The sequence below is a fragment of the Carcharodon carcharias genome, chromosome 4 (genome assembly GCF_017639515.1).
Source record: "Carcharodon carcharias isolate sCarCar2 chromosome 4, sCarCar2.pri, whole genome shotgun sequence".
NCBI classification, from domain to species: Eukaryota; Metazoa; Chordata; class Chondrichthyes; order Lamniformes; family Lamnidae; genus Carcharodon; species Carcharodon carcharias.
The window spans coordinates 169,430,614-169,457,039 of NC_054470.1; the positions used below are offsets into that span (position 1 = coordinate 169,430,614).

The 26,426-nt window shown below is 44.3% G+C and overlaps 1 protein-coding gene across 1 annotated transcript in view; it reads left to right on the forward strand.

Moving 5' to 3' along the window:
* Positions 1-1,202: 1,202 nt before the first annotated feature.
* enpp6 (ectonucleotide pyrophosphatase/phosphodiesterase 6) overlaps positions 1,203-26,426 on the forward strand; it is a 49,994-nt gene continuing 24,770 nt past the window's right edge. The window contains exons 1-4 of the mRNA XM_041186972.1: positions 1,203-1,494; positions 6,876-7,055; positions 13,620-13,731; positions 24,047-24,188. Of these exons, the coding sequence (XP_041042906.1) occupies positions 1,218-1,494; positions 6,876-7,055; positions 13,620-13,731; positions 24,047-24,188 (711 nt within the window). The 5' untranslated portion in view covers positions 1,203-1,217. The remainder of the gene's footprint in view (positions 1,495-6,875; positions 7,056-13,619; positions 13,732-24,046; positions 24,189-26,426) is intronic.

Below are 26,426 nucleotides of genomic sequence, written 5' to 3' on the forward strand. Positions count from 1 at the left end.
AAAAAATAAAGAATTTAAAAATGTTAATAACATGTCCTCTCATGTGACCCTGTCAAATGAGCAGGGATATGCTAGAAATTAGTTTGAAATGTAAAATTTTTCTTTTAAATCACTGATCGAAACCTCATTCTGCCCGTGAATGAGGTTTTGCAAAAGATCCAAAGGCCAGTTGGCCTTATTGCTTGCCCGCCAACCATAAGTTTGGATGGGCAGCAAAAAATATAATTTAATTAGAACTTTAACAGCCTTAATAGGCCTGTTAATTGTCAGCGGGCACACTGCCGACTCCTGCTTGCACCCAGCAACCAAAATATTGCGCAAGTACGCGATGACGTCGGGACGCTTGCCCGATGCAACCATGTCATCACACGTTATTTTACGCTTGTTCGGGTCATGCACACGCCCACCTGACAAGCGCAATATTCATGCCATAGAATTGCTTTAGAAGCAGTTGAGAGAAGGTTCACTGGACTCATTCATGGGATGAAGGCATTACCTCATTAAGAAGGTTTGAATAAGCTGGGCCTTTACCCATTGGAGTTTAGAAGAATGAGAGATGATCTTATTGAAACGTATAAGATCCTGAGGGGACTTGACAGGGTGGATGCTGAAAAGATGATTCCCCGTGGGGGTGGGGGAGAGAGACTAAAACTAGAGGACAAAGTTTAAAAATGTGAGGTCTCCCTTTTAAGGCAGAAATGAGGAAAAACTTTTTCTCCCAATGGTTATTCGTATGTGCAGGCTGACTTGTTGAATTTATTCAAGGCAGAGTTAGATTCTTGTTAGGCCAGGGAGTTGAGGGTTATAGGGGGGCAAACAGGAAAGTGGAGCTAGGACCACAGTCAGATCAGCCATGATCCTAGTGAATGGTGGGGCAGCCTCCAAGGGACAAATGACCTATATTCCTTTGATAGGCTCAGAACGATTGCCAAACTGTGCACATGAAACGACACAGTAAACTCTAGTTAGTGCTCACATAGCCAAGACTAGAATACATATGCCCTATTAATAAAAGAGCTGAGAGGCAAAAATAGGAGGGCGTCCAAAATTAAACTCAGAAGCTCCCGTGGGGTAAAGTAGATGTAGTCAGCAATTTAGCACATGAAATATTGTGGGTTTTTTTTCTTGAAGCTTTTCGATCCAGTACTTTGACCTCCGTCCCTTTGCAGAAACCCCAGCTGACGGCTCCTTTCACACCAGAGCCCAGCATCTAGCCGATGTTCACATTGCTGCAGCACAGCCAGGGATTAACAATGGCCAGGCACACAGCTCTCTGTGCTGTCAGTGTGATTGTCTTTCTCTCAGTCCCGTGCCTTACAAATCGAAAACTGTTGGTTTTCCTGATAGATGGTTTCCGCTTTGATTACATCAATGAAGGGGAGATGCAGAATTTACCGGGTCTAAGGGAGATCGTTGAATTGGGCGTTAAAGCGGATTACTTGACACCGGAGTTCCCCAGCCTTTCATATCCGAATTATTACTCCCTCATGACTGGTAAGTAAGATGCACTAGAGAAAAAAAAATCTCCAGTGAAATACACTCGGGGCTTTAAAATCAGTGAAAAATCTCATTCACGAAACATTAAATGGACTTTGTGACCTGGCACATCATTGTTTAATCTGTTACAGGAGCATGTCACACGAGGATTTTTTAAACGAATGCAGGTATGATCTACATAAATTACCGTGCATTTAGAAAATCAAGTATTTAGATTTTTTTTAAAACGAATTATTTTAACATATAATATGTTGCATTGAACTAAGCCTGCTAAAATGGAATGACTGCCTTAATCGTATTATAAGTGGAAGAAAAAGCTTAGCAGGTCTGGCAGCATCGGCGGAGAAGAGCACACCGATGCTGCCAGACCTGCTGAGTTTTTCCAGGTATTTCTGTTTCTGTTTTTGTTTTGGATTTCCAGCATCCTCAGTTCTTTGCTTTTATGGAAGAAAAAGCTTTGTTGGTTATGTAACCACTCCTGGTTTATTTAATGAGACGATTGAAATATGCAAGAAGCGAGGGATGAGTTAGCCTCCCAAGGCTGGTTGTGAGGCTTTGCTCCTGTTCCGGGGGTTCCCCCTCGATAGAAACACCGTGTGGAAAGTCATGGTGAGCCGTTTTGCTGCCTTGCTGGAGCTTTAGGCTTTGCCTGAGCATGGCAGTGGGTGCAGGGTAAACCCCAGTGTGGTGTGCGGCCGTGTTTAAAACAGACTCAAATCCCTCTGCTAGCTGACCATTTTACAAATCAAATAAAAAGAAGCGTACTCAGAAAGTAACCCCTGCCAAAAAGTAGACAGCTGTTGGAAGAATTGAATCAACTGCAGTCTTCAGTGGGTCAACTTCTCTCCCATTTTAAAAAAGTAAACATCCTAAATTGCTCAACAGAGGCTTAATTTGGCTTCCTACAGCCGTATTTTCAGTGCAATGAGTGCAGTTTCACGTTCGAGATGGCATCCGTGCCACACACTCCTGGTGCAGGCCATGTTAGATCCATTTTGTGGAGGGATGAGGGGTGTGCACCAGAAGTATGCAGAGTAGGCAAGTTGTGATGCCAGCCCTGTCATTTGGGAGCTCAACAGTCCCGCCCGCCCTTTCTTAACGTCACACAGCTGAATGCGCATTCAGTAGCGAGAAAAAAACAATCCAGTATTATATAAAGGAATCATTAACTACTCGTAGGTTACTGGCTGATTGATTTTTAATGGCTGCTGTTGAGTTAGTAGAAGTACTTGGTGGTTTGCACTGTCATGTCAGTGTTGTGATGCCTACACTAAAAGTGTGGAACATGGCAAACGCCTTGGTTCTGACTTCAAGGTTTCTGCTCAGACGAGTTATTCTCAGTCATTGGTACTGTAGTTCCTATCCACTTTGGCCTGGAGCGTGACAGGGAGAATGAACAGAAGCAACACAGAGCAGGACAAACTGCACAAAGAGGGAGGGGGAGAAAAGCTCTCAGCCACATCCACCCAGGATCCCCAGGGAGTAACCCTCCTACCTCAAACTCAGCAAAGAACAATGCATTAGTCACTGCCATGTTTCACCAAGGAGGTGCTGATTGCAGTCTGCCACCTATTGTAGGCAGATCTGCAGACACAGGGCAGAGCAAGGATAGCATTGCCATGCGCTGTGAAGGTGACCATGGGCATGAATTTCTTTGCATCGGGATACTTCCAGCCTAGAGCAGGGAACATGTCGGCTGTCCCTTGATTCAAGGATGGTGTCTTCTCATGGTTGAGAGGGGCCTTCGTGACTGAACAGGCTGATTCTCAACCCACAGATCTTTGGGCACGTAGGGCAGGATGACCTATGAGGTAGTGGAGTTCGAGGTGAAGAATTTTCCTCCTATCTTTGCCCTTTCTGCTGCTTTTCTGTATCAGTAAGGCATTGTGAATCAAAGTGTGATGCAGCTTGATGGACAAGCTGTTGTCATTCTGAACGATTGCAGGCAAACTCATCCCAGTCATTAATGTCAATGCTGCTGCACTTCAAGCAGAGTTTCAGAGTGTCTTTGTAGCATCTCCTTTGTCCTCTTCTGGAATGTTTGCCTTTTGAGAGTTGAGAGAAGGCAGGACCTAGCGGGGGTGGTGAGGGGGTGAGGGGTGATGGTGGTAGGGATGGTTTTCAACATTCTGGACAGTGTCCAGTCCAGCAAAGTTGATTTTGCAGGAGTTTTGCCTGAATATTTGTGGAACTGGCTTCAAGATGGGCATTAGCATTTGTTCAACAATCCTCCCATTGAATCTGGTGGATGCGGTGAAGGCATTGCTGATGCAAGTTCTTTAGTGCTCTTATGTGTTGCTGCAACACAATCCAGGCCACACTACAGTACAGGAGTGTGGTAACAACAGCTGCTCTATACACCGGCACTTTTGTTGTGTTGCAAAGGTCTTTGTTGTCAAACACTCACTGCTGTAGTTTGTAGATGGCTGAGCTAGTGCAGCTGATCCATTGTTGGATCTCCTTGTCAATGGTGGTCTTTTGAGAGAGGTTGCTGCCAAGGTATGGGAAGTGCTCAACATATTCCAGAGTGTCTACTTCAACATGTATGCGGAGGTGGGAATATTTGTGCCATATATAACACAGGGGGAGATGATTGTCATTGTTGGAGGCCAGTCATCTGAACCCCCCGACATTGCTGCATGAGTTCTTCAGGGCACTGTCCTAGGCCCAACCAACTTCAGCTGCATCATCGATGCCTTTCCCGCTATCATAAAGTCAGATGCTGGTGGTTGCTGATGACTGCACACGTTCAGCACCATTTGCAACTCTTCAGATACTGAGTCAAACTGTGTCCATATGCAGGACAAGATCCAAGCAACATTCAGGCTTAGGCTGACAAGTGGCAAATAACATTCATGCCACACCAATGTGAGGCAATAACCATCTCCAACGAGAGGGAATCTAACTCTCACCCCTTGATATTCAACAGCATTAGGATTGCTAAATCCCACACCGTCAACATCCTGGGGGCTACCATTTACCAGAAACTTAACTGGACTAGCCATATAAATACTGTGGCCTCAAAGCAGGTCAGAGGCTGGGGATTCTGCAGCAAATAACTCACTTCCTGACTTCGCTAAACCTACACGGCACAAGCCAGGAGTGTAATGGAACATTCACCACTTGCCTGGATAAATATAGCTCCAACAACATTCAAGAAGCTTGACATCATCCAGGATGAAGTAACCTGCTTGACTGACATCACGTCCACCACCTTGAACATTCACTTCTTCCACCACTGCCGCACAGTGGCACAGTGTGTACCATCTACAAAATGTACTGCAGCAAATCATAAAGCCTCCTTCAACAGCACCCTCCCAACCAGCAACTTTTACTACCTAAAGGGGCAAGAGCAACAGATGCATGGGAACACCACCACCTGCAAGTTCCCCTCCAAGCCACACATCATCCTGACTTGGAACTACATCACTGTTCCTTCACTGTCACTGGGTGAAAATCCTGAAACTCCCTTCCCAACAGCACTGTGGATGTACCTAGACTAAGGTGGTTCAAGATGGCGGCTCACCACCACAAGGGCATTAGGGATGAGCAACAAATGCTGGTCTTGCCAGTGACATCCACAACCAATAAAAGAATAAGAAATAAATTAGCTGCCCCCCACCCCCCAACTCTGTGAGTGAGCAGCCAACCCCTGGAAAAGTCCCCTGGAGATGGCAATGCATGGGGAGCTGTCCAGACGCAGACCCCACCAACCACCCCCCCCCCCAAAATTTCCCAGCCCCACCCCTGCCTCCAACCCACAGGGCCAGGAAAATTCACCTCTGCATTTCAAACTGTGGCTGTCTGATCAAAGAAGATTGAAGTACACAAAGCTGTCACATTCCCTGCATGTAGACATTTCTTTAGGTTCCTCTAATCAAATGGAGAAAGCACTGATCATCTTATCTAAAGTAATGTCTTATCTTTAGCACAATAACCAATCTTAACTTTACATGCATTACCTTTAAAATTTCCTTGCGACATTAAGGTCAAAGTTCATACTTATATGCAAATGTAATTGAGTTCCTCTGAACCCTATTTTATCAAATAATTTGCAGTGCAACAAATCTTGGTGCTGCATGCATTCCCTGTCAAAGGCACCAGAAGGTGTAATAATGATCTAAAGGGCATCATTTCAAAGTTTGCAGATGAGGATAGAAACTGGGGGGAAGTAGATGGGCTGGTAAAACGTGTAGACACGTGGCAGATGAAATTCAGCACTGAGAAGTGAAGTGATTCATTTTGATAGGAAAAATGAGGAAAGACAAAATAAATTAACACTATTTCCTGACACCGAACTGGAACAGAAAGTTGACACCCGCTCCGACCGCCGGCACATGTACGGTTCCTCCCCCCACAGATGCCCTTGTTGTGCGCCTGTCAGACACTTGTCACTCGCTCACTGCCTCCCGCTCGCCGCCCTGCTGTTGTCCGTTTCTAACACCAATATAAAATCAGCTACAAGAATTTGGAAAAGAACCACAAAGACTTAAATAATAACAAAATATTTTGCAAGTGCACAGCAAGTCTACCAGTAGTTAAAAAGAGAAGTCATGGTACAACCCAACCCCCCCCCGCACCTATCCGAACCATGTCAATCGGCCATCTCTTTCCTCCGATGCTGATGGATACATTGTACATCTACAATGAGCCCTACCTCTAAGAAAAGAGAGATAGCTAACATTTGAAGTTAATATATTCTATGAATTCTTTGCAATAGCTTTATTAACAAGACCAACTTTAGTCAAGGCCAATGGGTTAACTGATCCATGGCCTAAGTAGAAATGAGTAAAAATTGTGTTAGAAACTAAAAGGACTGGATATACACAAGGCTCCTGGGATTAAAGAACAAAATTCGTTATGCTTGGTTTGGTATTTTTTTCAGACTTCCCACAGGTTTGATTCCTGAACTCTGCTGAGTTAGCAGATGTCTCAGGGCCATGGTAAAGTTCTACAATTGACGTTAACAAAGTCAGTGAGTTCAGCAAAATGTTTAATTTGAGATGAGTCTTGCGAATTATCTTTTTCAGCATGTTAACTCTCACAGACAGCGAATCAATTTACTTGTCTGGGCGGAATTAGGCACAGGGCCACTGATGAATATATTTACTCAGCAAAGCCCCTTTGTATTTTCACACATCATAAATTGAACTAATTGACCATAAGGTTAACTTTACTTTTAAAGTTAATAAATGGCATAGTTTAGACCAGTTGTAAAAATAAAATTAAGATCAATAAATCTCATCGCCAATGATACTTTAGTTAATTGATGAACAATATCAAACACCAAATTGACTGGCAAATGATTGATTGATGAAAGAGTGATATGTATGTGAGGAGAAGACTCACTTTTATTATAATCTCTGTGTCTCTTCCAGGACACTATTGCGATGTCCATCAGATGATTGGAAATTATATGTGGGATGAGCAAAAGAACAAGTCATTTCTAATTGGTGAGAATGAGGATAGCCGACTGCCTATGTGGTGGGACGCGTCAGAACCAATCTGGGTTACCATGAAGAAGAACAACAGACCAGTTTATATGTATTACTGGCCGGGTTAGTATTTGGCATTGCTTGAACCTATCCACAATTATCTTCATGATTATTTTAATTTAGCACTGGATTGTTTCAGCAACTGACAGTGCACGTCAATGAATGAATACAGCTGGGGTACAAGTATGCAAACTCAGGCTAACTTCCTTCCACCTTCCCTGCTCCCCCGGCTCCCTTTCTTTGGCCTTGCTTTTCATTTTTTGTGATTTTTGAGTCGCGTATAATATGGCAATAGTTGCCAAGAAAAAAAGCTTCGTTCCCCTGATACAAGATGCAGTTAGACTCGGAGAGTTACGGTCAATATATCCCTTTTCTCTGTCATCTCCTCAAGTTCCACAACCCTCCGAGATATCAGCACTCATCTAATTCTGGCATCCTGAGCATCCCTAATTTTATTCATTCCCCATTGGTGGCTGTGCCTTGGTCCATGCCCTAAGCTCTGGAATACCCTCCCTACACTTCTCCGCCTCTCTAGTTGCTTTCCTCCTTTAAGAAACTCTTTAAAACCTATCTCTTTAACCCAGATTTTGGACATCTGCCCTAATGTCTCTTATGTGACTCAATGTCATATTTTGTTTTATAATATTCCTGTGAAGTATCTTGGGATGTTTCATTCTGTTAAAGATCCTAAATAAATATAAGTTGTTGTAAATATTTTTTGTGAAGCTGTCCTATGCCAATGCAAAAATGTGCTGGGAATTTGGAAGAGTGCATGATTTTTTACGCAATCACATGTAATCTTATGCTCAGATACATGGCTCCAGTGTTATTAAGTGTAACTTTGAGCCTGGGCTGTTGGCCTGAGGCCTCAGCCGGCCATGGGAAAGTAGTGGATCTATGTCCAAATTTCCGATGTGCATTGCCAAGGGACAAGGCCGCCTGCCGATAGTACTGACTTGCTCTATTAGCTCTAAAATCTGTTAGGTACCTGAAAATTCATGGCCATTTTGGTGTATGCACACCCATAACCTTTGGCATGAGGACATAGAATGGTTAGAAACAATGTTGGGGTCAAATTAGGAAGAAAAGACTTTTATTTATATAGCACTTTTAATGACCACAGGATGTCCCAATGCATTTTACAGCAAATGAAGTACTTTCTGATGTGTAGTCACAGTTGTAATGTAGCACGTGCTTTAGGCAGCCAATTTAGGCACAGCAAGCTCCCACAATGCAACAGATTTTATCTGTTTTTTAACGTTGATTGAGGGATAAATATTGACCAGAACTCTGGAGATAACCCTGCACAGTTGTGCCATGGGATCTTTTGCATCCGCCTAAGAGAGCAGGTGTGGCCTCAGTTTAACATTTCATCTGAAAGATGGCTGCTCACTTGGTGCAGCACTTTGTCAGTACTGCACTGGAGCATCAGAATTGATTTTGTTGTTCAAGTCTCGGTGGGGGGTTGGGGGGGGTGGGGTTGGTGGTGGGGGTTGGGGGGTGGGGTGGCTTGAACCCACAACCTTCTGAGTCATAGTTAAGAGTGCCACCAATTAAGCCACTGCTGACAAGCTCAAAGGGCAGACCCTCAGAGAGAAGTGAACTTTCTGGGATAGACATACAAAATCAATTGCTAAGAAAGTGGACATGGGGGTAGGAAATTTGGAGGGACCAATGTCAGACCAAACACACTTTTTGGTACTGGCAGATGTGCATCTAATATGGGATGGAGACCTGGACAACAAAAATCCGGGAGCAAAGCTTTGTTCTTTCAATGCTTTAGCCATTCTCCTTGTTAGGGAACTGCAGACCACTTACAGATTTCTTCTTAAGGGACCAAGTTTCCAGGCCCCCAATCCACATCATCTCAATACTCCTCTGCTGGGCTTTTTGACCTTATTCAAATGTGTGTCCAGCAGGTGCACCCAGTGGCTTTCCATTCACTAAAACCAGAATAAATCATTTTTACTATAACTCTAAGAAAGATCATTTTCCTACTGCCTAGTTCCCTTTCGTAAGAACATGAGAAGGTAAGAAATTGGAAGACCATTCAGTCCTATGAGCCTGGGCTGCCATTCAGTAATGAATGGTCTGCCGATCTTCCACCTCAATACCAACTTCCCACATTATCCCTATAATCCTAATTCCCTTTCGTATCCAAAAATCTATCGATCTCTGTCTTAAATATACTCAATGATTGCTACTTTCTAACATCATGGAAGTGGCTTTTCCACCTCAAATTATCCATGATCTTGGAAATTGTGCTGGTGGGGCAGAATTTAATGCTCTCCTGGAGGTGGGCTGGGAGGTGGTGGGATGTATAATCAGAGAGAAAGATGTGAGGTGGAGACCCCATCGCCTTCCCAACTCCACCCCATTTAGTCCAGGGAGAGAAGGGCGGGGATGGCCTTCCTGTCTGGAGGCCAACTGAAGCCTTTGAGCACTTAAAGGCCTCATCCTGCCGCTGCTGGTATTCAACCAGCAGCGGGCGTGTGTCATGCCATGTGGGTAACCCATCAGTTAACCATGGCAGACATGCCTGTAATTTGGTGGGGGCCGGGTCCCTCCTACTTGGGCAGCTAATGTCCAAAGGAGAGCCCACCAGCAGCCCATATGTGAAGACCCCTCGCCTGCCCTTTTAAAGTAAGCAACAGCACCCCCTCACCACCACCCCCCCCACCCACCCCCCGCCCCCATTGCCATTGACTCCCTGACTGCACCCAGAAATCCAGTTCTAATAGTGCGTTTTTGTTTTAACATGGGTTTTGATTCATGGGGAACTGGCACCAGGAAGTGGAAGCTGTACCATTGGGACAGTCTTCACCTGAACCATGCTGGTTCTGGCAAGTCATATCACTGAGGTGGTAGAGAGGACCTTAAACTAAATAGTGGGGATGAGGGATCACGTGAGGGAAGATATGGTAAATTAAAGAAAAGGACGAGGCAAGAGAGCAAGGTAGCAATAAGGATAATGATAATTAGAGTGTGGCAGGAAGGGATAGAGTGTACAAACTTAAGAGTGTGCCATCAGATAAAGTCAGGGTTTGAAAAAATAGCAAAGAGCCAAAACTGAAGGCTCTGTATCTGAGTGCCTGTAGCTTTCATAACAAAATGGATAAGTTGTCAGCTCAAATAGAAATAAACATGTATGACCTTATAGCCATTACAAAGATGTGGCTGCAAGGTGACCAAGGCTGGGGCCTCAATATTCAAGGGTACTTGTCATTTTAGAAGGACAGGAAGCTATGAAAATATGTTGAGGTAGTTCTGTTAATTAGGGATGACATTAGTACAACAGAACTTTAGAACTTTGGTTCTAAAGATCAAGATGTAGAATTAGTTTGGGTAGAGATGAGAAATAGCAAAGGTAAGAAGTCACTTGGGGGGAATCGTTTATAGAGCCCCTAGCAGTAAGTACACTGTAGGACAGGGTATAGAGGAAGAAATAATGGGGCCTTGTAAGAAAGGTATGGTAATAATCATGGGTGATTTTAATCTACATATAAATTGGATGAACCAGATCTGCAAAGGTAACCTGGAAGATGAGCTCAAAGAGTGTTTTTGGGACAATTTCTTAGAGCAGTACATTCTAGAGCCAACCACAGAGCAGGCTATTCTAGACATGGTAATGTGCAATGATCTCATGGTAAAGAAGCCTCTAGGTAGCAGTGATCTTAACATGATTGAATTTTGGTCCAGTTTGAGGATTAGTAATCCATAGAATCCTCTTTCCCAGGGAACAGTGGGGGCTGGGTCATTGAATATTTTTAAGGCTGAGTCAGGTATATTCTTGACTGACAAAGGAGTCAAAGGGTATAGGGGCTAGGCAGGGAAGTGGAGTTGAGGCCACAATCCAATCAGCCATGATCTTATCAAACAGCAAAGCAGGCTCAAGGGGCCAAATGGTCTACTCCTGCTTATTTGTATGTTTGTATGTTTGTATTCCCTCCTGTTCGCCGCTTCTCCTAACCACCACCTCCGTCCTGTCTGAGAAATGTCTGAAGGAGCCTAACTCCAGTTTTTAGCATTGATTCCTATGGGAACCTATGATTCACTTAAAGTTGTTTCACTTGAAGTCGCGATTTTCAGGAGCGCAACCATAAATTTAGTGTGATTGACTCTTAACTGCCCTCTGAAATGACCTAGCGAGCCATTTAGTTCAAGGGAAAATAGGGATGGATAACAGATGCTGGCATTGCCAGTGAAGCCCACATCCCATCAAACAATAAATGAGAAACAAGTTGCCTGATTTCGGATTGACTGGACTCCATCTAATGGCAGCAGTTGGTTGATGCAATGAGCAGCTGCAGAGGTCTGGGACTTCAGTGCTTGCTGAGAGCAGGAATGGGGGCAAGAGGGAAGATGGACCAGCTGAAGAAGTCCCCATGGAGGCAACGGACATCGAGAATTTAAAGGTGAAAATGGAGCGTTGCAAAAGGAGCAGGGGTGAATAGGAACTTCAGGACTGAGAGCAAGGCTGGGAGTGGATACAGAGTGAGGGTGGGAGTGAGGGGGAAGAGGAGCTAGTTGAAGAAGACCCTGGTAGTGACAATGGATACCGGGGACTGTAAATTTGTGAATGGAGGGTGGGAATGGGAGTGAGGGGGAAGAGGGATTCCAGGACTCAGGGCAGGAATGGAAGCAAGGGTGAGGTGGAGGAAAGAGAAGCAATAGAAGAAACCCCCAATGCTGGTGCATGGGCTCCAACAGTGCTGGGAAAAATGCCAGAAAATGCCATATACGGATGTAGGATGCCTGGAGTGTGATGGAATACTCTCCAATTGCCTGGTTGAGTGTGGCTTCAACAACAGTCAAGAAGCTCGAAACCATACAGGACACAGCAGCCGCTTGATCGGTACCCCACCTACCAACTTAAACATTCACTCTCTCCACCATCAGGGAGAAGAGTGCACTCTTTCGTGCACACGCTGGATCAGGGAATCCTACCCCCGCTGCCCGCACAGGGAGTGCTCAGCGCTTCCTGGCGGACATCATGCTGGGCGGGCCTTAACTGGCCCGCCCACATAAAATGGCGCCCCCCCCCCCACATTGTGGGCGCCGATCGGAGGTGCACCTCCATGAGCCCGCTCCTAAACTTCCCCCCCAACTGGGGAAAATTCTGCCCAATGTTTCAGGTCAAGATGACCTTTCAGCAGAACAGGTTAGGAAACGTGTTCTGATTATTATTATTTTAGAGGGGATTGGATCGGATTAAGTGAAAGAAAACAGAGGAAAAGAAAAAGTCATAAGAACACTTAAATGTTTAAAAACCTACAGAAACTATTTACTACCTGCAGGAATGAGTTTCTATTGTTCTCTCTCTGGGCTGTGTCTCATGTCAAGACCATAAATGACATAATTAAGAGGGTTCTTACCGCATGAAATACCAGCCCTAGGTGTCTGTGATGGGGCTCATTTGTATTCATTTTTGTGAAGTTAATGGGAGAGTGGTGTAGATAGCCCAGCAACTAGCAGCACTCCACAACTCATGGCATGTCTCTGCCTTGTCACGTTACCATCATAAATCATAATTATTCCCAAATAACCCCTCCGGCCCTGCAAACTTCAATTTAAAAGTTAATTTTTTTTTTCTGTTAGTCTCTTTTTATCTCTCTCATCTCCCATCTGCCACTCCCAATCCCTATTTCACGTTCCAGACTTGATTTAAATCAAATTCACATTTCCTGCTTTGTACTGCTTGGTTTATACTCTGTGCTTCTCAGTGAAGTCTCTTCAGCTTGATTGGGAGGAGAGCCTTACTGTTTCTTGTGCTGTTCACAGATTCCACGGCCAGGATTTTATGTTTGCAATTGGACTTCTGCCAACCCGTGCGTGGATAAAATCCATCATGATGACATTGGGTCATGAATCTGACATCAACACGCTGGTTTCCCATGATATAGTTGGCGGATGAGTGCCATCATCAGCAGTCCAGCTACCATTTTAAAAAAATAGTCACTAACTGGCAACTAAGCTTGTTAACAAGCCAATTGACTGGAATATTATCCTGCCCACGCCATAATACAGTTGGCGTGGGCATGTGGGTGCAAAAGAGTCAGCTTTTGTATCATCTGAGGTGAAAAAGTGGGAAGCAGTGGGGGTATATCTTTTGGGGGGTGCCTTTTGTACATCAGGAGCATCCCCCCCCCCACCCCCCCCAAAAGATGATACCCCTGCTTTGTGCCTCCCCATCAGGCCTCTAAAACATGCCCCACTAACCCTTCCCAACCCCACTCCTTGGGTGCTTTATCCCTCCCCGCCCTGAAATCCAGGACTTGCCTGAGTCTGGGTCCTCAGGGATCCATTGCTGACATCTTTGTGGGCTTGCCTGCAGTCCTGGCAGTGCCCACTACTGGGTTCTGGTATTGCTGGCACTGCTCGAGGCGCCAACAGTCGAGCAATTAAAGTCGGGGATGTGTCAGAGGCCAGAATATCCAGAGCACAGATATCTCCGAAGGCTGGAGGAGGTTACAGGGAGAGGGAGGTCGAGGCCATGAAGGGAGTCAAACACAGCGATGACAACACCAAGCGTTTCCACAACGGGAGCACAGGAATGACGGGTGAATGGGAGCTACTTTTTTTAAAACAAAAATAATCTACTGAATTAACAATTTTTTTTGGAATCAGGTTGTGAAGTTGAGATTCGGAGTGTAAGGCCTACATACTGCCGAAGCTACTATTACTCTCCATCAGACAAAGACTTTGCAGCTGCTGTTTCAGATGCCATTGAAGTTTTGAGGTAGGACATTATGAAATGCCATATTGGGAGTCTACTATTTCTTTGATTTAGAACCATAGTATTATAGAATGCTTGCAGCACAGAAGGAAGCCATTCAGCCCATGCCGGCTCTCTGTAAGAGCAAAGCAACTAGTCCCACTCTCCTCCATTTTTCTGTAGCCCTGCAATATTTTCCTTTCAAACATTGATCTAATTCCCTTTTGGAAGTTACTACTGAATTTGAGTTCACCACCCTTTCAGACTGTGCATTCCAGAGCATGACTACTTGCCTCATAAAAAAACGTTTTGCTCCATGTCATCTTTTGCCATTCATTTAATATCTTGTATCCTCTGGTTCTCAATCTTCCTGTTTATCTGTCCAGACACCCTCATCATTTTGAACACCACTGTCATATCTCCTCTTGACCTTCTTTTCTCTAAGGAGAACAGTCCCAGATTCTCCACTCTGTCCATGTGACTGGTTGTAGGGATAAGTGACCTCATTCCCATAAATGTCCCTAACCAGCCCCATTCCTTCTTTTACCAAGTACATTTTGACATTTTTGTAACTATAGAAGACTTTTGCACTCTCTTTTGTGTTAACTGCTAGTCTCTTCTCTACTCTCTCTTTGCTGCTTTTGTTTATTTTTTCACTTCCCCACTAAACTTTCTATATTCTTCATGGTTCTCACTTCTGTTATGAAGCTGGCACCTGTCATACGTACTCTTTTTCTGTTTCAACTTGATTTCACCATCCAAGGAACACTGACTTTGTTGTCCTATCTTTCTCCTTCATGGTAATGTACCTCAACTGTACCCAAACAATTTCCCTTTTAAAGGCAGTACATTGTTCAGTTACAGCTTTGCTTGCCAATCTTCAGTTCTAATTTACCTGGACAGGACCTGCTCATACCTCTTTGAAATTAGCCCTCCCCCAATTAATTATTTTTACTCTGGATTGTTCTTTGATCTCTTCCATACCAACCTAACCCTTATGATACTATGATCAGTGTCTCCTAAATGTTCGTCTGCTGACAATTGATCCACCTCATTCCCCAGAATCAGATCCTGCAATGCCTTCTACTTCATTGGACTGAAAACATACTGATCCAGAAAATTCTCCTGAACACACTTAAGAAACGCTTCCATCTCTCTGCCCTTAATTCTATCACTATCCAAGTCTACGGGCTGAATTTTCTGTTCGTTGGGCAGACAGAACTGACCCAATCGCGAGCAGGCGCGGCTGTGGACCCGATCGCCGGCGGCGATTGGGGCCTCACCACCATTTTACATGGGCCCACCCAGCGTGATGTCCACACCCTGTGTGGGCGGGAGGGGGAGCCCTAAAATCGAGAGTGCGCTCTTTCGCGCATGCACACAAGAGTGCACTTGTCTCCCTGAGGCTAAGTGCAGCCTCAGGGAGATCATCTCGACTTTTAAAATATTAAAAGTAGAGGGAAAAAAATCCCTTACATGTCCCCTCATGTGACACTGTCACATGAGTTGGGATATGTTCATAATTTCCATAACAACTTTATTAAAATTTTAAAAACCCTACATGAAACCTCATCCCACCATTGGTTGAGGTTTCATGTTTTTTCTAGTTGCCGCTGGAGCTCCTGGCCTGCCCGCCAACCTTAAGGTTGGACGGGCAGGTCCTTTAATTGCTTAATTGGTCCTGTCAATGGCCTCAAGTGGCCATTGACAGGTCGGTGGGCACGCAGTTGGTTTTGCTGTGCCAGCGCCTTCCTGAAAATTTAAATGGGGCAGGATGACGTTGGGACTTCCGCCCAACATAATCCCGCATCATTTTATGCATTGGCGAGTGGGCCCTGCCCCCACTCACCGATGGTAAAATACTGCCCTATATTCGGATAAATCAAAGTAGTCCATTATAGCAATTCTATAGGTTTTGCACTTCTCTATAATTTTCTTGCAAATTTGCTCCTCTATATCTTCCCTACTATTTGGAAGTCTATAGAATGCACTCAGTAGTGTAATGCTACCTCTATTGTTTCTTCAAATCGATTCTGCCATCCTCTCTCTCTCTGGCAGTGTGAAATTCCCCTTAATCAGAACTATGACCCCCTCCTCCTTTCTTTCCCTCCCTATCTTTCCTGAACACCTTGTGCCCAGGAATATTTAGTACCTAGTTCATTCCTTTTTTGAGCCAGGTTTCTGTTATCACCATCAACAACAGTCCCTCACCTAACCTTCCCTCTGTTGCTGACCATCATGTTGTCCTCTTAGACAGAACACAGAAATAAAAGCCACCAAAAAACAACAAACCCAAACCAACTTTATCAAACAAACCATCCGATATTCCATGCAAAGTCAAGTAATCTTCACTGTACATTTCCTTGGTACCTGACTTTCATGTGCCTTTGCAGGTTCTAGTGCTCCTACACAGTGCTACTGCAGTGGCTACAGCATAGCTGGCGGAAGGCTGCTGACTTTCCATGGGGAATATTTCAGACGGTCTTGCAGGATGACCTCAAGCAGTTCTGGGCCTAGAAGGCCCTACTTGGAACTGCACCATCTCAGCATGGGCTGGGCTGGCTAAAAGCCAACAACAAGGACATGGAGCTGTGCCTGCCTCCTGTTTGTTGGGTGCTGCTTCCTTCAATTGTGTCACATGGACCTGCAAGAGAGAGGAAAGTGTGTCAATGAGTGTTGTGTAATTTTTTTCAGTGATGCAGTTATCGTGGTTAAATAGCTGGCAATGTGTACAAGTTGTGAGATGTGCCTGTGAGGTTGCAATAGTGCTTAAGTGTATGAGGGTTGGGTGGAGCTATGAATGTGAAGTATGAGTTGAGATTGATGGAGATTGTTGGTAGGTGATTGACTGGGATGTGGTGAAATGCCTTTTCAGAGTTTGTCCCCTGGCTCCCTATGGATAGAGGAACCCTCTGCCTCTTCTCCACCTCCTGCATGAAAATGTCCAGTGATATATCCCACCTTCCACCATAATGTACCATTTCTGTATCTTTCCTGGGTAAAAGTCACTTCTGGAATGAATTCTAGCACCTGCTCTAGCCAAAATACACCTTCTTAATGAAGGCACATTGTCACAAGAACTCCTGTCCCAAGATTTTCTATACCAAGTGATGTTGCTCTGTTACTGTGCTTAGCCTGGCTAATATTTCACTTAATATTGACATAAAAAACAAAGATTTTAAAGCTGGTATATAACTTCTCCTTATTTGCTAATAGGCAGGCTCTCCATCTTAAAGAGTGCTCGAAACAGAAAATTAGCTCTCTGCTTACTTCTGGATTAGTATTAGTATTGTAACTTATCCACAAATACTTTGGTACCTTTTTGCAGTCTGACACAAAAGAGAGAGATGAGCACAACAGCTCTTACCAAAGTAAAAGAAACAGGTGTAGCAGTACATTGAATCATCATGCCCTATAACATAGAATAGTGAGGTGTAGATTTAATCTTACTTATATCTGTGGAATTAAGAGGGTAAGATGCCAAGCATAGGCCAGACTCTTCTCACAGGAGAAGGAGGGACAAGTCAGAACATCATCCCCACACCTCTCATTTTCACAACTGTATAGGCAGAGCTTTATGTGCAGATTTCAGATTTTTTTATTATTCATTCACGGGATTTGGGCTTCGCTGGCTGGACCAGCATTTATTGCCCATCCCTGGTTGCCCTTGAGAAGGTTGTGGTGAGCTGCCTTCTTGAACCGCTGCAGTCCATGTGGTGTAGGTACTTCCACAGTGCTGTTAGGAAGGGAGTTCCAGGATTTTGACCCTGTGACAGTGAAGGAACAGCGATATATTTCCAAGTCAGGATGGTGAGTGACTTGGAGGGAAACTTCCAGGTGGTGGTGTTCCCATCTATCTGCTGCCCTTGTCCTTCTAGATGGTAGTGGTCATGGGTTTGGAAAGTGCTGTCTAAGAAGCCTTGGTGAATTCATGCAGTGCATCTTGTAGATGGTACACACTGCTGCAACTGTGCTTCGGTGGTGGAGGGAGTGAGTATTTCTAGATGTGGTGCCAATCAAGTGGGCTGATTTGCCCTGGATGGTGTCAAGCTTCTTGAGTGTTGTGGGAGCTGCACTCATCCAGGCAAGTGGGAAGTATTCCATTATGTACCTCATAGGTTAGCATTCTGTTAACCCTTTATGCTACGCAGGAGAAATATTGTGACAAACTTGTGAAATTGGAAATGATCATCCTGAATTTTGTAAAACCGAGGTGGGCGTGTTTCTAAACTGCCAAAATGGCTGCACAATAAAAGCAGTTAAATCACGAAAGGAGTCAAATCTATATTATCATCTTAAAAAAATGATATGCTGCGCAAATCAGATGTTGTAACTAGAAGGCATAAATAGCAATTAGAAGAAGCCATCAGGGAAATTACGTAATGTCTTGGAAACATCTGTACATTGTACAGATGATTAATTTAGTGTTGCGTGATGACCTAGTTTGGGACTTACATTCTTCAAGACTTGGTAACTCAGCTGAAAAAACTGAGATTGAATTTAGTTTGAAAACAATCTAAAACAGCTGTAGAAATAGTGATTATTTTCCAAGAAAAAAATGGGAAATGGGGCTATATTTCACATATACACACCTTCTGCATTCATATTAGCACTGATGTTAAATTCAGAGAGCTCAAATTTCTTTGGGGTGTAGTTTCAATGTCAGAAAAGCAAAATATTGCAAATGTTGGACTTTTGAAATAAAAGCAGAAATTGCTAGAAACGCTCAGCCAGCCAGGCAGCATCTGTGGAGTGGGAGACAGAGTGGGTGTTTCAGGAACTGTTCAGGTGCAAAAGGTGGTAATTTCTCCTGTTTGGTGTTGCATTTCTTGTGTGCTGTTGCAGCAGTAGTACCCTTCCAGGCAAGCGGTAAGTATCCAATCATATACCTGAATTGTGCTTGTAGGTGGTAGAGAAGTTGGAGAGTCAGCATGTGAGTCCTTGCCACAGACGACCCAGCCTCAAAGCTGCTGCCATAATCACAACATTTGTGCAACTCTTTTAGTAGAGTTTCTGAATTAGATTGTTTCGGGGAGATTTTCCATAGCCTTTTAGTTGAATGGCATTGCTCCATACAAATAAAAATTTTCAGATTTACTTTGGCTAAGGACAAAAGTTGGCAGGAATACAACAATTTTTCTTGGCTTCTCTCAACAATTGAGTGGGAAAATTAAGGATTCCTGCTCCTAACCATTATCCAACTACCCTCCATAAAAACTGTGTTTGTACGGGTGTCAAGTAAAAACTGAGCTACTGCATATGTGAAGAATGGACAACTGATTAAGATGCTGGAGTTGCCACTGCCCGAGCATGAGGAGGACAGGATAAAGGAAGATTGTTGTATATCATGGGACCCCATTTGGATTGCTAAAGCCTGTTTCCAAGGGAAGTCATGTTAAACTGATCAGACTGTGGTCCCTCATATTTTAGTGGAAAGCAAAGTGCCTTTAAAATGTCCACCATGACTTGATGATCACTTTCTACCGTATGATCTTTGAAAGGGACCATCCAGCTGACACTGATTGTTCACTCACCAGCAGTGTCCAAAAGTTAAATATTGGCTTTGTTTTGAAAGATATTCTTTTGGCCATTACCCTACTGAACACCCTTTTAAAAAAAACTTCAGCTTGAGCAAAGCAAACGAATATTGGCTTACATCATAAGATTGCAAAACACAGCAATCTTGTCTGTGGTAACAACTTGTTTTGTGTGATTCTTTTCTCATTGAGCACATTATTTCTTTGTTTACATGCAAGTGAGTAACTGTGTCAACTATTTACTCACAGTAAATAGCCGCCACTTGTTGCTCTGCATTCTGCAACTTTATAGAAATTGTTGCTGTTTCATTTTTCAAGCATGTTGCACAAAGACTTATCATTGTTGAGAATACTACAAGGAATATGGAAGTGTTGCTCAGCGCCATTGCAGAAACTATGAATGACTTCAATAAGAAGAAAAATAAGGTTAAGAAAAGATGATTTGGAGTGAGTCTCTTGGCTGCACAAAGGAACACAGCAGAGTCAATGGGAATATTGGCTCTTAGTCTCCTAGGGAGCTTGCCAAATTTCTGCCACAATTCACCATAATATTGAGTCCCATGACACCACCCCATGCCCATCAATATATGCCATTTTCAGTGTCACTAGGATCCCCACCACTGTGGGTGTGACGGGGCAGGAGAAGTATCATTGGCATGCCTTGTTATAGTGTAAATGCGGCGTATGGAATGGATAAAAAGGAAAAGAAACATTTCACACCAGCCTCCAAATCCAAATTTGCAGCTTTCCCAATGGCAAGCAATCATTCAACAGGGAAACCTGCAATTAGGCCCCACTTCAGCCAGGACCAGTTTTTATTTTAGATGCCAGCAGATCTGGCATTGGAGGAGGGGGAAAAATGCATGTGGTATCAGCGATGGGTTATGTGATCCTTTTTCTGTCAGGGTCACGTGGAAGGATGGATGTGAGAGGTGTCCATGAGTTGTTTCACAAACCAAACCAATCTTAGAAAATTTCACCCCCATTTCTGGTGAAATTTAATCCTGCAGAATTGCTGTAAATAACTGCCCTAACTGACTCATGTTGGGCTACGTCTTGGAAATCAACTTTTTTTTATTCCTTCACGGGATGTGGGCTTCACTGGCTGGACCAGCATTTATTGCCCATCCCTAGTTGTCCTGGAGAAGGTGATGGGGAGCTGCCTTCTTGGGCTGCTGCAGTTCATGTGGTGTAGGTACACCCACAGTGCTGTTAGGAATGGAGTTCCAGGATTTTGACCCAGTGACAGTGAAGGAACGGCGATATATTTCCAAGTCAGGATGGTGAGTGACTTGAAAGGGAACTTCCAGGTGGTGGTGTTCCCATCTATCTGCTGTCCTTCTCTTTCTAGATGGTAGTGGATCAGCAGCTGAAGAAGGTTGGGCCTAGGACACTACCCTGAGGAACTCCTGCAATGATGTCCTGGAGCTGAGATGACTGACCTCCAACAACCACAACCATCTTCCTTTGTGCTAGGTATGACTCCAACCAGCGGAGAGTTTTCCCCCTGATTCTCATTGACTCTAGTTTTGCTAGGACTCCTTGATGCCACACTCGGTCAAATGCTGCCTTGATGTCAAGGGCAGTCACTCTCACCTCACCTCGGGAGTTCAGCTCTTTTGTCCATGTTTGAGCCAAGGCTGTAATGAGGTCAGGAGCTGAGTGGCCTTGGTGGGTCCCAAACTGGACATCAATGAGCAGGTTATGGCTAAGCAAAGTGCTGCTTTATAGCACTGTTGATGACCTTATACATTACTTTACTGATGATTGAAAGTAGACTGATGGGGCGGTAATTGGCCGGGTTGGATTTGTCCTGCTTTTTGTGTACAGGACATAGCTGGGCAATTTTCCACATAGCCGGGTAGATGCCACTGTTGTAGCTGTACTGGAACAGCTTGGCTAGGGGCGCATTAAGTTCTGGAGCACAAGTCTTCAGTACTATTGCCGGAATATTGTCAGGGCCCATAACCTTTGCAGTATACAGTGCCCTCAGCCATTTCTTGACATCACGTGGAGCGAATCCAATTGGTTGAAGACTGGCATCTGAGATGCTGGGGACCTCCAGAGGAGGCTGAGATGGATCATCCACTCGGCACTTCTGGCTGAAGATTGTTGCAAATGCTTCAGCCTGATTTTTTGCACTGTTGTGTAAGGCTCCTCTATCATTGAGGATGGGGATATTTGTGGAGCCTCATCCTCCAGTGAGTTGTTTAATTGTCCACCACCGTTCACGACTGGATGTGACAGGACTGCAGAGCTTAGATCTGATCGTTGGTTGTGGAATCGCTTAGCTCTATCTATCACTTGCTGATAATGCTGTTTGGCATGCAAGTAGTCCTGTTTTATAGCTTCACCAGGTTGACACCTCATTTTTAGTTATACCTGGTGTTGCTCCTGGCATGCCCTCCTGCACTCTTCGTTGATGATGTGTGATCCCCTAGCTTGATGGTAATGGTAGAGTTGGGGATATGCGGACCATGAAGTTACAGATTGCGTTCGAGTATGATTCTGCTTTAGCTGATGGCCCACAGCACCTCATGGATGCCTAGTCTTGAGTTGCTAGATCTGTTCTAAATCCATCTCATTTAGATAGCGCCAACAATACAATGGAGGGTATCCTCAATGTGAAAGCGGGACTTAATCTTCACAATAACTGTGCGGTCACTCTTGCCGATACTGTCGTGGACAGATGCATCTGCAGCAGACAGGTTGGTGAGGATGAGGTCAGGTATGTTTTTCCCTCTTGTTGGTTCCTTCACCACCTGCCACAGACCCAGGCTAGCAGCTATGTCATTTAGGACTTGGCCAGCTCAGTAGTAGTGGTGCTACGAGCTACTCTTGGTGATAGACATTTAAGTCCCCCACCCAGAACACATTATGAGCCCTTGCCACCCTCAGTGCTTCCTCCAAGTGATGTTCAGCATGGAGGAGCACTGATTCATCAGCTGAGGGAGGGCGGTACGTGGTAATCAGCAGGAGGTTTCCTTGCCCATGTTTGACCTGATGCCATGAGACTTCATGGGGTCCGGAGTCAATGTTGAGGACTCCCAGGGCCAACTCCCTTCTGACTGTATACCACTGTGCCACTACCTCTGCTGGGTCTGTCCTGCCGGTGGGACAGGAAATACCCAGGGATGGTGATAGTGGAATCTGGGTATGATTCCGTGAGGATGACTATGTCAGGCTGTTGCTTGACTAGTCTGTGAGACAGCTCTCCCAATTTTGGCACTAGCCCCAGATGTTAATAAGATGTTAGTAAGGAGGACTTTGCAGGGTCAACAGGGCTGCGATTGCTGTTGTCTAGGTTGATGCCAGGTGGTCCGTCCGGTTTCATTCCTTTTTTGTGATGGTTTGTTACAACTGAGTGGCTTGCTAGGCCATTTCAGAGGGCATTTAAGAATCAACCACATTGCTGTGGATCTGGAGTCACATGTAGGCCAGACCAGATGGGTATTTACAACAATCAACAATGGTTCCATGGTCATCATTAGACTTTTAATTCCAGATTTTTATTGAATCCAAATTCCACCAGCAGCCATGGCGGGATTCAAACCCTGGTCCCCAAACCATTACCCTGGTCTCTGGATTAATAATCCAGTGACAATACCACTATGCTATCACCTTCTCCTGATGGTTAAAAACTGTTAAGTGTCTTTGTTCTGTGAAACTGTGCAGAGTAACATTGATTGATTGATTGACACTGTATCCACCACATTAATCATTCACTCCATTCATCACCAATGCACAGTGGCAGCAGTGTGTACCATCTACAAGATGCACTTCGGCAACTTTCCAAAGTTCCTTCAACTGCACCTTCCAAACCCACAACCTCTAACACCCAGAAGGACAAGGGCAGCAAATGCATTGGAACACCACCATCTGGAAGTTCCCCTCCAAGTCATTCACCATCCTGACTTGGAAATATATCGCTGCTCCTTCACTGTCGCTGGGTCAAAATCCTGGAGCTCCCTCCCTAACAGCACTGTGGGTGTACCTACACTATATGGACTGCAGCGGTTCAAGAAGGCAGCTCACCACCACCTTCTTCAGGGCAATTAGAGATGGGCAATGAATGCTGACCTATCCAGGGTCATCCACATCCCATGAACAAATAAATTAAGACAATGGAGCTCAATCCCTATGAATGAAGAGATACAGCAGGAATTCGGCAGAACCCTAAGGCGATTTAGGGTCACGATTCCTGGTGACGGTGCTCTGCTCCCCATGCAATCAGGAGGTTCACTCCAAATTGTCATTACTTTCAAAAAAATCATTTTTCTTCATACGTGAGTCTGCTTATTGCTGAGAAGTAACCCAGTTACACAGTTACCCTTGGAGGATATTAGCAGGGACTTTAGGGCTCATGTAATCAGGATATGAGTAATTGAAGGACTTCATAATTCCAAGTTAAGAAATGATAAATTGCAAGTTATTGCAATAGCCCAAGTTCAATGAATATTGCCAGATTTATTTTAAAAAAATTCTTTTGGGCATATCCCTTTGTGGATCGCCATCATTCGTTTGTGTCAGAATTCCAACCGGACCATGGTTACAGCAAGTCTGTGCCCTTCTCTATGTATTGTGAAACTCCCATACCGACCTGATTGTTGCAAGCTACGATTGGTTTTTAAAATGTCTACATGTAGGCTCGCCTGTTCCGCTAATCCATGAAGCATTTCCAATAAGAAGTCATTTAAAATGTTGCAACAGTCCCAAAAATGACACAAATGTATGAACGGGAACTTGAATTGTACCTGTTAAAGAAGGGGCTGCCATTAATTAACTATTTGTTTTCTGATTAGCAAGGGGAAAGCAGAGATGGCTGCAGTGTACTATGAGCGCAATGACGTTGAAGGTCATCATTTTGGCCCTTGGTCAAAGCAGAGGAAGGAAGCCACCAAAGTTTTGGATGACACTTTAAGAGAAATGAACATAAGAATTCAGGTCAGAAAAATGGCAACTGTTGGTGTGTATACTGACTGATTCATTAACAAAATTCTACTTCTGAGAATATCCATCTTTTCTTTCTGTTAGTAGATGCATCAACACTTTTTTTGAAAAATATACTTTAATCATAAAATATCTGGAAGAAAATTCCAAAACATTTCAAAATCACCAGCTTTGGAATCCTTAAGGGTAATGTTGACTTTGTGTGACAGTGTAAAATGGGGGATAGTGAGTCAGCAGCCTGTTTTGCATCCTGCTCCATTTTATTCCCATTGAAGTCAATGTTTCTTTCAACTTACCCATATTATCGCATAAAATCAAAATTAGCTTCCCAGCTTCCGCCCATGCTCCCCACCCTCTCCCTCCCAAGCTTAAGCTTATTGATTTACTTAACTAAGATTTGCATATAACCTGTGTCAGTTGTGGCTCAACAGATAGCATTCTGGCATCTGAGTCTGAATGTTATGGCTCAAATCCTGCGGGGGAGACTTGAGCAGAAAAATCAAGGTGACAGTCCAGTACTGAGGGCGTGCAAGATTGGCCCCTCAATATGGACTCTCACTGCTTTCCTGGAAACAGTCTGCTGTCAATTTGAAGATGTCATTCCTTAGTGTTCATTGTAAAGTGATGTGTTGTGCACATTGTTAGGATCTCAATAGAGAGTGATATCATTTAAAAAGAAATTTGAACTTCCATTTAATAGCTGAAGGAATGACATGGCAAGATTTCATGTTGTACTGTAACAAATGACAAAAAGCACCAATGACTAAACACTGGTTTCTTTTTGTAGGCAACTTATACTTTAAACTACAGAGAGGAGCATTCCCTTTTTATGCTTATCACACATTGCACTTTCCATGGAATTGCAGTCCTTATAGCAAGCAGTCCATAGAGTTGCTCCCAGCTTCCAATGGGTTCCCGATGGATACTCACTAATTTGTAGGGAAGTCTGTAACCTTATCTCAAAAATGGCTTCCACTACCCTCTTCCCCAGGATAATGTGAAACACATTAGTCTTGATATAGGTAGAAATGCAAATTAGCCATCTTTATCCCTGTTTCTTCTTAGAAGTAAATGGGTAGTTTACAGCATAGCTGTTTACAACCTGATATCTTCAACAACTTTCTGAGACTTTGGGAGACACATGGGGTTGGATTTTATGGCACCACAACAGCATATTTGAAGATGGGAAAGGCTCATAAAATAAAGTGGATGGTCTTCCCATGCCTTCCTGCCTATCCCTACCTGTCTTCCATATTATGGTGGGCAGGGAAAGCATCATGCAGCCTGCTCATCCTTAGGCCTATTGAGGCCTTTAAGTGACCAATTAATGGCTATTTAAGGGTGTTATTCTGGCTCCACTACTATTCCATGTGTGGCAGGGAAGGTGGAGGCAAGGTAGGTAGCCTGGTAGCTTTTACTGCATGGGCTACTGTTGTGCAAGTTGGGAAATCTCCTTTAGGGGCTCAATGTGCCCATCAGAGGCACCCCATTTTAACCGTACACCCAGGCTTCTCTAACCCTGGCCCTCACCCCCCTTGCTGGGCTCTCCCAGCCAGGGCCCGTCTGGGCCCCGTGTCTCTTCTTCCTCGGGTCCCAACAATGGTCACCGCTTGACCCGGACACTGTTGGGACTACAGATTGGCCGGCAGCTCTCTAGGACTTCCTCCCAGGTGGGGGTGGAAGCCCCATTTTGAATCAATTAAGGCCGCTCCCACCGTATTATTCCTGTGGAGCAGCCGACCTCTGAGTCGGTGGGCTCACGACTGACTTTTCTGTCGGGGGCTAGGGATTGGTGTGGGGAAAAATGGGTTCTGAATCATGAGGCACTGGCACCAGTACTGGGGAGGGAGAGAGCTGTTCCGTTGGGACAGGCTTCATTTGAACCATGCTGGGACCAGTGTCCTGGTGAATCATATGACTAGGGTTGTGGATAGGACTTTAAACTAATTAGTGGGGTGGAAGGTTAAATTGAAGGGAAGTTTAAAAAATCAAAAAGAGACGAGAGCAGGGGTGCAGCGTAGTGAAGAGGCGAAAGATAATGAAAGTGTGACAGGAAGGGACAGAAAATATAAGCAGAACAGTGCAGAAGAAATTAGAACAAGAATGAGTAATAATGGTAAAAAGGCAAAGCTTAAGGCTCTTTATCTGAATGCATGCAGCATTTGTAACAAGATAGATGAGTTGACAGCACAAATAGAAATAAATGAATATGATTTGAAAGCTATTACAGAG